The 16,733-nt window shown below is 36.3% G+C and overlaps 2 protein-coding genes and 1 long non-coding RNA gene across 3 annotated transcripts in view; 1 reads left to right on the forward strand and 2 right to left on the reverse strand.

Annotated features, from left to right (window-relative positions):
- Window positions 1-404: 404 nt before the first annotated feature.
- On the reverse strand, window positions 405-2,830 carry LOC107731429 (RING finger protein 151-like). The gene is given in 4 exon segments (XM_016542506.1): window positions 405-1,019; window positions 1,828-1,924; window positions 2,151-2,296; window positions 2,582-2,830. Coding segments are annotated over 4 exon segments (747 nt in total). The 5' UTR covers window positions 2,585-2,830; the 3' UTR covers window positions 405-518.
- A 1,451-nt stretch (window positions 2,831-4,281) lies between these two features.
- On the reverse strand, window positions 4,282-7,207 carry LOC107731427 (NADPH oxidase organizer 1-like). Its single transcript, XM_016542505.1, has 8 exons — window positions 7,102-7,207; window positions 6,950-7,027; window positions 6,801-6,864; window positions 6,250-6,433; window positions 5,843-6,051; window positions 5,638-5,745; window positions 5,434-5,551; window positions 4,282-4,987 (listed from the first exon to the last, which is right to left on the reverse strand). The coding sequence occupies exons 1-8, from the start codon at window positions 7,165-7,167 to the stop codon at window positions 4,420-4,422; spliced, it is 1,395 nt and encodes a 464-aa protein (XP_016397991.1). The 5' UTR covers window positions 7,168-7,207; the 3' UTR covers window positions 4,282-4,419.
- The window catches only part of LOC107731430 (uncharacterized), a 16,651-nt gene continuing 5,255 nt past the window's right edge, over window positions 5,338-16,733 (forward strand). The window contains exons 1-2 of the long non-coding RNA XR_001638770.1: window positions 5,338-5,348; window positions 11,768-11,770. This is a non-coding gene — a long non-coding RNA (uncharacterized LOC107731430). The remainder of the gene's footprint in view (window positions 5,349-11,767; window positions 11,771-16,733) is intronic.

Here is a 16,733-nt window from a genome sequence, read left to right on the forward strand (position 1 = left end):
AGCTGTAGAAGGAATGTGCAAAGAAAATCTTCACAATTTTGTTTATCATCATGCTTTTCTCTTTTCTCAGTAAATCTGTAATATTGTGTGTTGTGATGCCCTTAAAGGGATAGTTGACCCACAAACAAACTTTTGTCATCATTTACTTGTTCTCATGTTGTTCCAAACCTGTATGATTTTCTTTCTTCTGTGGAACACGTGGATGTCACTGTTTTTTTCTTTTTTCTTTTTAGTCCATACAATGAAAGTCAGTGGGTGGTGGGGGTCCAGTTTTGACTTTCAGTGTATGGACAGTTGAAACATTCTTCAAAATATTTTCTTTTATGTGTCACAGAAGAAAGAAAGTCATACAGGTTTGGAACAGCATGAAGGTGAGTAAACAAAGATGCAAGTAATTTTCATTTTTGGGTGAACTATCCCTTTAAGATGACTATAAAAGTGGAAAGACACATTTAATAAAACCGCACACATAAAGGACTAACTTGAATGCTCTCTTTGAATTCTGAAAGGTATTTACGCTATATATATCTGACTCTTGAACTGCTGCTGTTAGTGTGACGGTGTCTGCTGCTGCTCGGACTGGCGGCATTAGCATCTGTCCAAGCACTGGTTCCCTCCCCTTCTTCAATTTCCAGATCGCCAACCTCCAGGCTCTCACACATCAGGTTTATTTGCCTCCTTATTTGTGCCATCCGGCTCTGCATGCGCTGCATCTTCCTGCGCAAGTTGGCTGCGATGGCCCTCTGCCTCCGCCGCTCGGCTACATAGCACTGCTGCAGCTCTCGGTAGCAGTTATGTTGGGCCTGATTTTCACGGACGAGCAGCGTGCCGCAGCCCATGGGACACAACTGTCGCCAGTGGCTGCAGCTCTGATCATGCGCCTGCGCAGCCTTCCTCAGCACCTGCTGTCCACAGCCCTCATGGGGACAGAGCTGCTACTCATACGGACAGCTGGAGATGTGGAGGTACTCGTTAGAAATCCGGAAAGTGGCCCTGCAGCCCTGCTGCGCATTTCGACACTAAGAACACAGACACATGTAGTTGTTTCAAATTCACAGTTTAAGTACTAGAACTTTAACTATACTGTATATTAGACTTAAAGGGATAGTTCACCCAAAAATGAAAATTTGATGTTCATCTGCTTACCCCCAGGGCATCCAAGATGTAGGTGACTTTGTTTCTTCAGTAGAACACAAAAGATTTTTAACTCAAACCGTTGCAGTCTGTCAGTCTTATAATGGAAGTGAATGGGAATCACGGCTTTGAGAGTCAAAAAAACATACACAAACAAAACCAAATTAAACCCTGCGGCTCGTGACGATACACTGATGTGTAAAGACACGAGATGATCGGTCTGTGCAAGAAACTGAACAGTATTTATACGTTTTTTTACCTCTGATTTACTGCAATGTCCGAATTGCGCGTTCTCAACAGCCAGCGCGTGATGCGTGACGCGTCTTCTTCTTCTTGCTTGCTTTACGGCGGATTGCAGACTTATAAGTGCATTACCGCCACCTATCTCTCAAGTGGACCATTGACACTCTATCTACAATCTCAATTAGGAGTGTCAATGGTCCATTTGAGAGATAGGTGGCGGTAATGTACTTATAAGTCTGCGATCCGCCGTAAAGCAAGAAGAAGAAGACGTGTCATGCGCCGGCTGTTGAGAACGTGCTCAGGATAGTTTGGACATTGCGGTGAATCAGAGGTAAAAAAATATATAAATACAGTGTTTAGTTTCTTGCACAGACCGATCGTTTCGTGTCTTTACACATAATATTACGAGGGTAAGCAAATCCCTTTAATTAAAAAAACAAAGTTACCTACCTTGATTGCTAAACGGCCAATGGATTTACTCAGCTTAAACAAAACCAGCATTTGGTTCTGGTCGATAGGCTGCCTACAACACGGGCATTTCACCTGTCTGAAACAACACTGGCTTTAACATTGCTCAAACAAGTTTTTTTGTTTGTTTTTTTGAAAGAAAGTAATACTTTTATTCAGCAAGGGCTAAATTGATCAAGTGTCAGTAAAGACATTTACAATGTAAACAAAAGTCTATATCAAATAAAAGCTTTTTTTCTAACCTTCTGTTCATCAGAGAATCCTGAAATAATCACAGTTTCCACAAAATACTGTTAAACTGTTACCTTTTCATCCACTGTAAAATGCATTCCTTGCAGAAGACATGGTTGCATTTAAGTCGTACAGGGCAGCGTAGAACAGCTCTACAGATGACACAAATCAGATCATCATCTGGGGTATTCACAAACTGCTCCACTTCATAACCTCCAGTCTAATACCAAAATAAAATTTAAAAAGTAATATATAATAATTTTATTTATATTGTAACGTCATATGGATTCTAGTATTATTACTAATTTTACTCAATTTAAATAAAACTATTTGAACTATTTAAAATCTCTTTTTATATAATAAAAAAATTCATGTCACATATTATGAGAATTTTTAAGTTTAAGCTTGTGAAGTAAATATACATATATATATATATATATATATATATATATTATTTTTTCCCCCCACAAATTTATATAATGTAATTAAAAATGGAAAAACTCACCATTTTTACTTGTGAGACCAGGGCACAGCTAATACAGATGCTGTATATGTTGAATAATTTGTAGAGGCAAAAAAAAAGGCATCTGTCATAACAACACGCAGCAAAACATCCCAAAGGAGATCACTTGACCCTGGATCATTCAGAAATGCATTGCAGATGTCCGATTTTCTCTTCTTTTCCATTCTAGCACAAGTAACAAATGTGGTTGGCGCCTGACAACTTTTTTTACACTAACCACTGGGACCCTATTTTGGTACCATCTAGGTTTTACTTATTAGACAAAGGCATTGCTATGGAAACCAGTGAACTTCAATGGCTGCCTGTTCTAGAGGCTACAAGCCCTATTCTCTAAACACACAGGTCTGAATGGCCAATGAACACACAGCAGCATTCTCTGCACAATAGAATATATTATAAATCATTAAATGTGAAAATAATGTGTTAATAAACAGTGTCATACACTTTAACTGAATTTATGTCCCATACTTTAACAGTTAAACTAAATCAATACCTATATTATTGGAAAGACTTTAGCAAAAGCTAAAAAGTTTTTTTTTTTTTTTTTACAATAAAGAAAACACCAGTTTGTACTGGTCACCATTCATATCTACAGGGGAGAATGAGGTAAGATGTGCTTCTTATGGATAAAATCTACCCTCATTACATAGTACACCATTGTCTTAATGTTTTTCATTGCGTTTTTTGTACTCACTTGTTTACAGATTTAGCATATGATTATACTGGAATTTTTAATGTGGATAACAATTTAGAAAAATTTAAATATTTAATGTAAAAAGGAATCTAGATGAAACTTACTATCAAAACCATTGCAATTTCCAGAATACAGGAAAAAACTGGAAGTGGAATAATCAATATAGTGAACGAATGTTGATATTAGGCTGCAAAGACATGTACCTGTGCCATTCCATACTGTATTATCCTATGCAATGTTGACATAAGGGGAATTTGTCAGGAGAATCTCACTTTGTCCTCAAATACATGCAAAATCTCTAGAATGATAATAACCAACAAGCAATAAAGGGCGACAAACTGTTTCTGAGAATGTCTGGTTTTATTTTTCATTTAAGGAAATGCAGCTTCCTATAAATACATCTCAGCCACTCCTTATGTTATTGTTAAAAGTTTATTAGCAGTAGCTGACTTTTTCATGTTACCGTCATAATTACGCAAGGGAACTTTCACAAAAACAAACTCAACTCTTTGATGATGATAATAATAATTAGACTTATATTCTTAAAATAAGCCTAAATATATAGTAGCATTGAGTGGAATAATTTAGTTTGTTTTACTCATAAAGTGGTCTACACTGACAGTCTCTGTAGTTATCAGTGTTTCATTATCTGGAAATGTTTAATTGAGTGCTTGCTTCTGTACATATTACATAGTCTGTACATATTAAATTACCAGCTCCCATGAAAAAAGTCATGACATCAGAATTATTAAAATGAAGTTTGAAACATTTATTGAAACTTGTGCAGGCATTAACGCAAAAGTCCAAATATTTTTTTCTTTTCCAGTATGGAATACCATTAGCTCCAGGACAAAAGATAACAGTCTGAATATAATGTTAATGAAAAAATAAAACTCTTTAAATATGTACAGTATACTGTAACTACCTTTAACAGGTTATGTATAATATATTTGATTAATTCAATATTTATAGTATTAATATAGCCCCACCAAGGATTAAAAGAGATCACAAAAACCTCAGATTAATATTGTGGTATCATACTCAAAAGACGATCAAAAAAAAAAAAAGGCACAAAAAGGAAAGAGTCTCTCATTGTCATATGCACCCAAATGCTCTCTCACCTCTTTCATACTCTCACTTCATCTACCATGACTTCACTTTCAGGGGCCAGGTGAGCAGAGGTTGCCAGAGCAGCTTTACGAGTGTAGGCCGTGCAGCGACGTAGGATCTCCTGAGTTTGTGGTCTGGGTGGCACCCTGGGAGCTCCGACTCCTTTCATAGGGTGACCAGTGTCTGAGTTGGTGGGGGTTGACTGGCCACTGGACATACCACTATCATTGCTGTCTGACTCTTTATCCTGCTGTCTCAGGCCCTCTTCCCACTCTGAGCTGGACATGCTTGGGCTCATGGAGGTGGTGTCTGAGGAACTGAAGCTGAAGTCTGTTCCATCATCGCTGAAGCTGCTAGCTTCCTCGTGCTGTACCGGCTCTGACAGCATTTCCAGAGAGTTTGATTTGAGGAAACTATTCATTCTGCTTCGTGAGTGGACCTGAGGCTCCAGTTTTAAAGAGCTGTTGGCAGACTGGTGGATAGTGGAGCTGTGAAGTTTCCTCTGAAGAGTCTGAAGGCCAAAACGGGGGCTGCTGTAGAGCTTCAGGTACATGGAGGGCACATAGCCTACCTTTCTGTTATATCTGTAGAGGGAATAAAAGATTTATGTTTTGTATGGGGAAGACTCCATGTACATGTAGACTTTCGTGATAAATTGTAACTTGTCTTGACCGTAAATTTGAATCAATATTCATAAACATGAAAACTGCGGCCTGTCTTTCACATTGCTCTTGTCTATTAATACATCCGTCTTAAGGCCAATTCATACCGCACAAACAAACACCAACAAACTCGAAAGTCTGTTGCCGTTGGTCGGGGTTAGTTTTTCGCTCGAGTGAACATGTTCAATCAGCGTTTGTCAGTGTCTGTTGGGGCAGTGTGAACATGACAGTTGTTTTTCATAAAATTCTAAATCCAACAGCCAACTTCTTTGTTGGTGTTTGTGTGGTGTGAATTGGCCTTTACAATAGTTTGCCATTCCTATCATTCTTTGAATGTCAGTGCAATCTGTGTAAAGAACTTGAATTACCTAACAAGCCACCAGCCATTATCAGATCTCTGTAACACCTCCACAACAGCGCCAATGCTCAGAGAGAGCTCGTCCTCTTTTTTCGAGGTGTAACTTCTTGTAACACAGTACAGCGAACCTAGTGGAGCGAGAAAATGTTTGGTTAGCAAGGTTATCTTTGGAGATTCATTATAACAGAAAGTTTACGTAGCAACCGTGTCTTACTTTCAAAGGTAGCTGAATCAAACTCATCCTCATCCTCATCACATAACTTCAAGTAGGGAGCAGGAAACCAAGCTAGACATTTATCCTCATTCTCAACAAGCCACCAACCTGTTCAGAACCAACGCCCACATAAAAATATAAATAGACTGTAAAGAACATTTCAATAAACTTTTCGTTTCACTTCCTTAAGGCAGATGATACATACCTGCTTTGTCTTTGATCAGCACGTCCAGTCTTTCATCCACAGTTACTTTGAATGGCCTGTTCTTTGTATCTTTGGTCTCATATGGAGCCACACATCGATATGTCTTGGATACAAAAGGCTGGGTCACATTGCCATTGCTCAGACGTTTATTCGCCAAGTCAGGTCCTCCGCTGACAGTGTTGATGTTGTCTGATTGCAGAATCATCACACTGCAGAGAGACGAGAGCAGCTTTAACAGACGTTTACTGCACAAACACTTCCCAGCAGGATCACATTAGAATTAAACTCTGGTAATCAGAAACAGATCAAGACAGAAATATGAAGTGAGCTGCCTACTCTACATACTGTATATGTTTTGGCAAGCTGAAGTTGCCTGCTTATCTGCTGCAAGGAAATAATCTACATACCTGTTCTGGGTATATTCTGGCAGAAGCTCCTGTTCAGTAGGCAAGAAGAATTTAATGACTTCTGAGGAATGTGACACAGTCGTGCCACACTGCAACAGACTGGAACAGTATTTCTCCAGACACCTTAGACGAGATACTGACTTAGCCAGACCTTTCAGCTGAAATGAAGTCACCATGCACTGGGCTGCAAACAACAGAAATCATATCTGAACAACAAAACAAATACAGTGTGAATAAAACACCTTTAACAGGGCCCACTAGAGGGTTAATGGCCAGACTTGCAGATAAAGTTCAGCTATATGTTTTCTTCCAACATAAAAAAAATGCATTATAATTATGCATTTTGTTCAAAATAATAATCATTAATGCCTGAAAGCCTTTGCAATGTGAGAGCATCACCACAAAGTATTTAAAAACATTAATGTTACTTTATGATATTATAGGCTTAAAACAATATACAATAATATTTTTTGACTTGAGTGAAGTTTGTATATTTAAATAGGCTATGTAACATTATGCACATTTTAATCTCCTAAAACTGCCAATCATACCTCCAAATCTGGGAAGCACTCTATCTTCATAGTTATCCACAGGAAACTTCTTTTTCAGTTGCCTCTGTTAAAACAAGAAAAGTACGTTAGCTGGTGATTTTTACACTTCTAGTAACCATTTGTGATAAATAAATGACTGTAAAACCTACATGGAGCGCTTTGAAGTCCCGGAAAGATCTGTACACTATTAACTCACTCTGGTCTGACCACAGCACGGATGTCATGAACTTCAGTAAAAAACAAATTAACAAATTATCTTACCAATACTTAGTTATCCTACGAATATACAACATATTATTACCTTGTCTTTGCCTTTCTTCATTACTCCGATAACTCGGACTTCGACCGGAAAGCGAGGATCACTCATCTGATGCGGTTTCTGATGAACGAGACGGTGTGAACTCTATTCTTCCTTGTTCTCTTTCAGCATCACCGGTATCCTCATAATTTATTGCCAGCCAGACGTGGGCGTGTTGTTTATGTCACTTGAGCCTTTACTGAATGTTGAGCGAGTACAAATCCGATAAGCGGCTGCGCTCACGTGCGAACTGAGCGACGAAGTTCGAGAAGTTATTACAGAATTATAATATTTATCAGTGATAAAACCTCAGTGTTGTCTTCAAACCAAGGTAAAATAAGTTATGACACAATATTTGTCAGTGATAAAACATCAGTGTTGTTTTGTAACCATAGTATACATGACAGCAGTTTAAGAAGCAAACAACACCATCTATCTATCTATCTATCTATCTACAGTAGCTATGGCTACTACTGTACCTGGCAATATAGACGTGCATTTTCTATCTACGTATTATATAGATATTTAGTGTCTATCACCATATTCAATATATAGATAGCCTAGGCGAGTGACTACAGTCACATCTATCTGTTTGACAAGTTACAATTTTGACTATCTATCTATCTATCTATCTATCTATCTATCTGGATGGCTTTTTGACATTTTGTTGCGTTAGGGCCAGTATTACTCCCGAAAGCTCCAGGAGTGTAAACCCGGGACCTTTCCTGTAAGGGATAATGACTTTTCATCAAAATAACCAACGTGAGGAGTCCATTCATGGCTGTCATCCTTTAGTAATTTTCCCATGATGACCTGGTGGTTTTGTGGGGGTGGACAGGCTAAGTGGGGCTCACAGGTGTGTCTTCAAACTGAGGGTGATGAGAGGGCAGACAACTAGAACATTGATCTGAAGCTGCTGGCGTCACAGCGGCCTGTGAAGAACCGCCAAAACTCCTCTGCAGAATCAGCTCAAGGTCATCAACAGTGCGGGTTTGTCATGCCACCTGCATGCCAACATCATCACCTGGGAAAGGACCCCAGACGCACGTTTTGGCTATCCAGGTGAGGGCACAAAACACGTGCTTTTTCGCACACCACCCACTCAACTGAGGCAGTCCGGGAGAAAATATGTGCCCATGGTCTTGATTTGGAGCCAGCTGCAGTAATGAACAAAAGGATGACCTCCTGGAAAATACCCGAAAGAAAGTCCCTCATAAAAACAGCCAAAATCTTTTTGAAATATTGCTGTTCTCCATCCCCTGTAATTACCAGAAAAAGTTTTCAAATTTCTGTTGCTTAATTTCTATTTATTTTTTTTCTTTTGTGGTGTTAAAAATGAGCTGATTATTATTATAATACAACAACAACAAAAATGAACATGCATGGTTTGTATAAATACTGGCAAGAAGGTTGTCATGTCAATAGAATGAACAAAAAAGTCATCAAGACATTTAAAAACGTAAAGGTTTTAGTATATTGAAAATAGTTTTAAATTGAGCTTTTCTTTCAAAAGGTAATGCTCATAGCTATTTTCTTTCTGTGGTAATAAATGCTGTATTTAACCTGTTTGCATTCCACTGTACTGTCCGAGGTACACTTCCTGTTTTTCTTCGTGATATACAACATCTCTAAACATGTCACATATCGTTGGAAAGCTGAGAATCAGTGTCTTTGTCAGAGTGCCAACAAGGCTTCATGCTGTGATCCCAATGTGTTTTCCAGCTAATTGCTCCCAGCTATAGTTATCTGCAGGCATCTGTTTAGAAATAATAATAATAGAAAAAAATTGTAGGCAGAATGTTTTTTTTTTTTTTTCAGTGTGTTCAAAGTTCTATTATAAAACGTATAGTTCCGGTCCTAGATTCTGATTGGCTGAGCCATGTTCGAAGCTGTTGTAAATTACTCTACAAACATACACCTTTGTTTACGTTTGTTGCTCGGCAACCACTTTGTTGCAACCACAACTGATTCTGAGGAACTACATTGTTTGGTGGAAGAATAATATTTTTATTAATATCATTACACTTTATTTGCTCTGTTTTATTTTGTGAAACCTTACTACGTATATGGAATAACCGTTTAATAAAAGCAATAAGCCCCGTGAAGCCGTGGTTTACAGTGAATTTATAACAGCTAAAGGGGGTTTTAGGCACGCCGCTTCGCGTCCTGCCTAATAACGCCCCTTAGCTGTTATAAATTCACTGTAAACCAGGGCTTCTTGGGGCTTATTGCTTCATTACTCAATACCATAAGACTTACAGTGATTCTGGGTTTTTTTCTGTTTAGGAACAAACCTCAAAGTGTCACCTTTCAAAAGAGACCAAAACCATGCATATAATCCAAATCAGGCACGTGCACACATAGACATCAAAGGTGGCTTTAGTACCTGCCCTTTTTCTTCCTCGAGAGAAAGTAGCCTTTTTTTCTGGGGAGTTTTTTTTTTTCTTCAAATAAATGAATATATATGTGTGCGTGTGCGTGTTACTGTTTGCGCACAGCTTTCCCTGTCAAACAAATAAAAAAACAAAATATCAGGTCGGGTCAGGAAATGTTGAGAATCTGATCGGCACATCACAGTCACAAACAGAGAACCGCAGCGGCAGAAGTGAAGCCCTCCCTCACTTTCCAGTTGTGTTTGTCTTGCTGTGGAGGTGAGTGGTGATGAACAAAAGACTAAGCTACCTGTGCCTCGAATTTACAGCTAATTATCCAAATGACAAAAGGCAAATATAGTTAATTTGTCTTGCTAACATCCATGACTCCGCTACCATGTAAGTTAGCTAAAGTTTAGCAGGTTAGACCAGTGCGCCTTTGACTGCATGATTCAGTTTATTAAAATGCATTTAGAATGATCACAAAATTCAAGATATCGGGGCAGAAATGTATATTTATATACTTCCATATAGTTAATCAGTATCACGCGAAGACTGACGTTTTTTTCCACCAAAAAGCAGCATGATTATGTTATGTGATATTGATTTTATACCTCAGTTCAATAAACAAGAATTTAATGTTAAGACACTTAAGTTTTAGACACAATATTGACTGCTTTTGCTCTATTTCACCAACAAATATAATTCCAATTTGCGCCACGTAGGCCTACTGGCGGTTTTAGTTTCACAGTTAAAGTATTTTCTTTTTTTTTTTCTTTTTTTTTTTTTTTTTTATAATTTCAAATATCAGTATTGAACGTTTTGTGTTTAAAATATCAAAACAGTATTAAAGCATTTGTAACTGCAGGTTAAAACATTGATGTCCTGCGTTAAACAGTGTGTAAATGCATCTAAATGTCACTTCAGATGCAGCTTCTGTGTTTTCTCTGCATTGCAAAGATTAATTTTGTCAATACTGATTTCATTTTCTTGGTAACAGCCCAAATGACTTATTTTAATTGACTGATTCAAGTTAAGAATTCGACTGAAAAGATGATGCACACTTTTAGAAAAAAGGGCTTTATAAAGGTAAAAATGCCCATAAAAGGTAAAAAAATCTATTTAAACTTATTGGAAAAGATTAATTTCTATCACTGCTGTGAACTGATCACCACACAGAATATGCAGAATATCAAAAACTTTAAAAGTCAGCTGTCCACGGTAGTCCTTATGATATCAGCACAATAACACACTCCGCAAAATATCTAAGTATGTCTAATTATCGTTATCGATAAAATCCCAGAAAATATTGAGATATTTCTTTTTGTCAATATCGCACACCCCTAATATATTTAATGTTTTATTTAGAAAAAAAATTAAATAAGTATGAGAAGTGCCCTTTTCCCACTTGAGCCCCTGCCCCTCAAAATGTCTGTGCACGTCCCTGGTCCAAATGGTTCAAGAACATGCAATCCAATTTACTTTGGCTATGCCTTTTTAGGCATTCAAATTTTACAGGAATGCTAAGGGGTTAAACAGTTGATGAAGTATTTAAAACAGATGTAAAGCCAATTATCCTCTTAAAATAGCTCCAGAAGCTATTTATAAACTAGTTTCTCTTTTTGTTTCCTATAACAGTTATGTATCAGGAAAGTGAACGCACCAAGGAAATAAAGCTGATTGACAGCTACACGTACACTATAATTAGTCATATAGGATTATTAAAATAGTTGTACAACTAAGGCATTAAGAATGCTCAGGAATTAAACGTCTAACATTTGTCATTATTTTTGGTACCTTATTGCGATATCAAATCATTCGGTCAAACCCTTGCAGCTCGACATCGGTCAATATTATGGCATGGCATGAGTTGACCTTACAGTATTTCTGCTAGTTTGCTCACACAAGAATAATTCATTAGTTAAAAAAAAAAATATATATATATATATATATATATATACACAGAATATCACTCAAGTAAATCAAGTAAATACATTAATTTATACCAACTAAATTTTTTTATGGATTACATCAAGTAGAAATATCTCTTTAGAGCAATAATTGACTGAAAAATGAAAATTAGCTGAAAATGTACTGAGCCTCAGGTCATCCAAGATGTATATGAAGAGAAAAGCTGTGTTATAAGAAAAAAATCTATTATTAAAGTATTTTAACTTTAAACTGTCTCTTTTGGCCAAAACTCGAGTCATACATAATCCATAATAAAGCTTCCTCCAGTGAAAACTTCCATCCCCTGTAGTCCTCTCACCTAAAAATCCAGAGCATCCAGTGATGAGCAAGTGATGTAATGCTAAATTTCTCCAAATCTGTAAATCTGTTCCTATGAAGAAACAAAATCATCCACGTCTTGGATGGCCGAATTCTATGAGAATAGCACGGTCCACACCACACTATAATGATAATGACAGAAGAACAAGAAGGAATCTATTTCAGAGTATTTTTTTTTTCAGCTGATGAATGATAAAAACATTGACATTCAATCAGAATCTATCCAACATTAAAGAGCTTGAGCACTTAAAGTGGCAGACGAAATGAATGCACCGCGTTTATAAGAAACAAAATATTATCTACCATTAGCATGGACGCTATATAGTTATCATTATAGTTAATGTTCTTGGTGTGATTGGGCCTTAACTGTGTATTAAGTAAAATACCACTACAATGATGTTTATGAAATGGTTCTGGTCCTGGATTCGGTCCGCTACAGCATTCCAGCTATGCTAAAATCCATAAGTAACAGTTATGACATGAAACACCGGAGCACTATACTGTAGTGCATAACAGTAGATGATCATTTTACTGCATTTTTGGAAGAAGGATGCCAATTAAGGAATTGTCTTAAAATTTTGAGTACTTAATATTTTTAAAATGTGATAACCATTAAGCAATAAGGTGACCAAGTCCATGTTGTATTATGAATATAGTCACAGCCAAAAGTATTGCAGGTTGTGCAACATGAAATTATTTGTATAAAAACAAAACAGTTCAAAATATTCCTCTGCTATGACTCATATAAAACACTGAGAACTGCCTTTAACAAATAAATTGGAAAATCTCCACACCTGTGAATGAATCAGTATCAGAACAGTATAAACCACAATTGTGAGTAAATTAATGACTGCAGCAATAATCCCATGTCTATGGTGGCCGAGAGAGCTCAATGCGCTGCAAATAGAAAAAACACCTGCAAATTAAGAAAACAACTTCTTGTCTTAGCCACAGTAAACGCTATAAAGTTCTAAGACATACAGAGTTCAAGGGTCACTCAGCAACATCATACCTCAGATCACAGAACTCAGAAGCCCTCAAATGCCTCCTGTCTTATTCACAAGAGTTCATGAGTCAAAACAACACAACTCAAGCGTCTGAATTGTGGGGTCGGATTATTTACTGCTGAGAATGAACCAGGAATGAGCTTTCCACAATTGTTTGTCTTATCTGAGGTACTACGTGCAAACTTTCATGCTCCCGGGCAAGCATTGATATTCAATCCATCCTTCCTTATACAATCTCTCAAAATTATTTTAAAAAGTAACTGAATGAATGGAATGTATAATAAATACAAAACATGATAAATATGGGCTACTGTAATAACAGCATTGCCTCTTGGGTGGATCTTTAAAGAAAGTGCAACTTGGATGACTTTGGACAATGGCCTTTTGTGCATCTAGGTTGTGCAATATGGTTTTATTTCATTTAAAATACATATGCAAACTTCCTTGGTAGGAAATGCTTACTGTAATGCTTGGTGCTAAGACCACTTTTCATTTGAACAAAATGTCTGCATTCTCTTTTAGAATCCATTTATTAAAAGTCTATAAAAACAAAAGAATCAAATAAAAGACATTTCCCACGTATACCTGTTTCAGTTTAATTCAAATTGCCATCTTGATTCTACTTGGTCATTATTTTATGTTCTCTAAAGGATGTCAAGACAAAATAAATGTTGAATTGTCAGCTTGATTAAATATTCAGGAAATTCTCTTTTGTAAATATAAGGCGAAAAAAGTTTGCTTCTCTGTGTTATCTGAGCAGCATTTCTTTGTGTGATTACAGTAACTGTGACCATTCCAGTGATAGGCCACCTCAAGGACCCAAATGCATGTTCGAGGCATATCAGGGTGCTCATTTTCAATAATTAACCTATTACAAAATGACAGTATTTAAAGGCAATTCAGAGACTAATTCTTGAAGATACGTCACAATTTAAAAAGTTTTTAGCTGTAAAACATCTGGGCGATCGATTGAATAAATTTGTCCATATGCACACCATGTGCAATATTCCATATTTACAAACAGACCTCTGTCTCATGTCTACTGTTAGGGTGGGTCTTTGAAAAACAGGCCAGAAATACAGAGTAATTTCTTGGACATAACAAAAGTCATTCCTGTAACAAGAAATATAATTGACTCCTTTTCCTTGTTTGAGTACAAGAAAGTTTACTTCTCCAGTTACTCACCATTTCCAGAAGCACTTCTTATCTCTTTTCCAACGCATTCACAAGTTTATTGTACAACAGTCATAAATATACACCTATATAATCATATGCTTTTGTGGAATTAGATTTGTTTGCTTGTGTTTTGACAGTCTTGCATGTGACATGTACGGTGGCCGAAAGAGCTCAACGCGCTGCAACTTCAGAAAACACATGCAAATAGAAAAAGCACCAGTAAATCAAGAAAACAACTTCATCAATTTGACAACAAACGCACTGCAAACACTCACAACACAACCAAATGAATAAACACACTGCAAATGCTCACAACGCAAACAATTAAAGAAACGCGCTGCAAAGGCTCACAAGAATTTTATTTGCAGTGCGTTTCTTTTTGTTTGGTTGTGTTGTGAGTGTTTGCAGCGTGTTTGTTGTCAAATTGATGAAGTTGTTTTCTTAATTTGCAGGTGTTTTTTCTATTTGCAGTGAGTTTATTTATTTGGTTGTGTTGTGAGTGTTTGCAGCGCGTTTGTTGTCAAATTGATGAAGTTGTTTTCTTAATTTGCAGGTGTTTTTTCTATTTGCAGTGAGTTTATTTATTTGGTTGTGTTGTGAGTGTTTGCAGCGTGTGTGCTGTCAAATTGATTAAGTTGTTTTCTTAATTTGCAGGTGTTTTTTCTATTTGCAGTGCGTTTGTTTGGTTGTGTTGTGTGTGTTTGCAGCGCGTTTGTTGTCAAATTGATGAAGTTGGTTTCTTAGTTTGTAGGTGTTTTTTCTATTTGCAGTGCGTTTATTTATTTGGTTGTGTTGTGAGTGTTTGCAGCACATTTGTTGTCAAATTGATGAAGTTTTTTTCTTAATTTGCAGGTGTTTTTTCTATTTGCAGCACGTTTCTTTGTTTGGTTGTGTTGTGAGTGTTTGCAGCGCGTGTGTTGTTAAATTGATGAAGTTGTTTTTTTAATTTGCAGGTGTTTTTTCTATTTGCAGTGCATTTATTTGGTTGTGTTGTGAGTGTTTGCAGCGCGTTTGTTGTCAAATTGATGAAGTTGTTTTCTTAATTTGCAGGTGTTTTTTCTATTTGCAGCGCGTTTCTTTATTTGGTTGTGTTGTGGGCATTTGCAGCGCGTGTGTTGTCAAATTGATGAAGTTGTTTTCTTAATTTGCAGGTGCTTTTTCTATTTGCAGCGCATTGAGCTCTCTCGGCCACAATACAAATGCTTATATTAGCTATATCTTAAATCAGTGATTGGACATTGCATTTGTTTTATTACCTACTTGTTAGAACCTTTTTACATTCACTGAATCAACAGGAGTGTTCCATATTGATATTAACCCTCCTGTTTAACACAAAACTTCCATCTAAATGCTTTATATAACAATTCAACAATTCATGATTATTCGTTCATTTTTCATTTTTCTGCATTCATTATCATTATTTATTTATTTATTTTTCGCTTTTAGATAAGATTTGTTTACCATTTTTGGTAGTGTGGTAGCTTGTAACAACAACTCTCCTTGTACTTGACATTCATTTACACAGTTGAGTGATCATTTGTAGATTTCAAAACAACTTTAAAATGTTGCAGGTAGAATTGAAGCAGTAAATTAAATCAAAGTTTGATAAATAAAATAGCAAAAAACAAAACAAAACAGAACAACAAGATAAAAGATGTTTAAGCAAGAAGTATCACAACCATACCGAGTCTCACGGATTCTAACTCTCGGATAGTGATTACATGTCTGAGCTGCAATTTTTACTTCATTTTGACATTTAGTTTTTTTATCATCCAGACTCCAGCTTAATTTCTCTATATGATTTATTTTAAAATACCAAAATATATTCTTCATTTACTATTATTGTATCTTGATGACTGTATGTTTGTTCAGTATCGGTCACAATAAATCTATTTTGAGACAAAATGAGTACTTTTTCAGCACAATCAGTGATCCTGATCCTGATTGTCTATTAGTTTGTTAACGTCTGGTTAACACCCTTCATTGATCAAACATTTCCAACACATTATTCACTGACAGTTACTCCAGAAATGAAAACATCTTTTGTTCCTTTTGTATTCTTTATTAGCAGGGGTGAACATAAGTTTTTCAGTCTGGTTCTCATAAGAGCACCTGGAGATTTGGTTTGGTGCTCACACTGCACATATAGTGTGACCTATTAAATATAATTATGAAAAAAAAAAATCATAGTAATAAGAATATTATTGCACTTTATTTAGTTAGTTTTCTAAAAATCAAATAATAAAGAAAATAATAAAGTGTAATAATATTATATTTTAAAATAAAAAGTGAGTATTAAATAAAAATAGTTATTTTATTGTACACCTAAAAATACAATGCTTACATTTACATTTATTTACTTATTTTTCCTTTTTACGGTTTGATTTCTTCATATGAATTTTCATCATTTTCAAACCTAAAATCAGCAAGCTTTTATTTTGGTGGGTTGCCAGTTTTGCATGTTGCTGTGAAACCGGCAGCACATAGCCTAGGTTTATGCTTTCAGTTTGAAATGTACCGCCAGTGAGCGGTCTGAACTTATTTCCACAGCGCATTTTTTATTTTGGTCACGCATGCGCACCTGCACACCACTTAATGTGCACCCCTGTTTATAAGCCATTTTGACAGAATGTTAGTTAACTTAGAATTAATTATTGTACAATTATACATAATGTAATATTTATTTAGTCAGCACCTAAAACTATTGTAAAACTGTAGTGTTCAATAGCGTACAGAACTGATATGGGTAGCATAATGACCGATTTTGTCAATTCAGTGCAACCCCCCCCCC

This window comes from Sinocyclocheilus rhinocerous, unplaced genomic scaffold (genome assembly GCF_001515625.1).
Source record: "Sinocyclocheilus rhinocerous isolate Xijiao unplaced genomic scaffold, SAMN03320098_v1.1 scaffold1390, whole genome shotgun sequence".
NCBI classification, from domain to species: Eukaryota; Metazoa; Chordata; class Actinopteri; order Cypriniformes; family Cyprinidae; genus Sinocyclocheilus; species Sinocyclocheilus rhinocerous.

Bases quoted from the DNA above. Each gene is read 5' to 3' on its own strand.
- LOC107731427 (XM_016542505.1), bottom strand. From the start codon at position 7,167: ATGAGTGATCCTCGCTTTCCGGTCGAAGTCCGAGTTATCGGAGTAATG. The intron at 6,865-6,949 runs GTAGGTTTTACA...TTGTTTTAACAG, and splicing joins GGGACTTCAAAGCGCTCCAT to AGGCAACTGAAAAAGAAGTT. The intron at 5,746-5,842 runs GTATGTATCATC...GGTTCTGAACAG, and splicing joins GCTGATCAAAGACAAAGCAG to GTTGGTGGCTTGTTGAGAAT.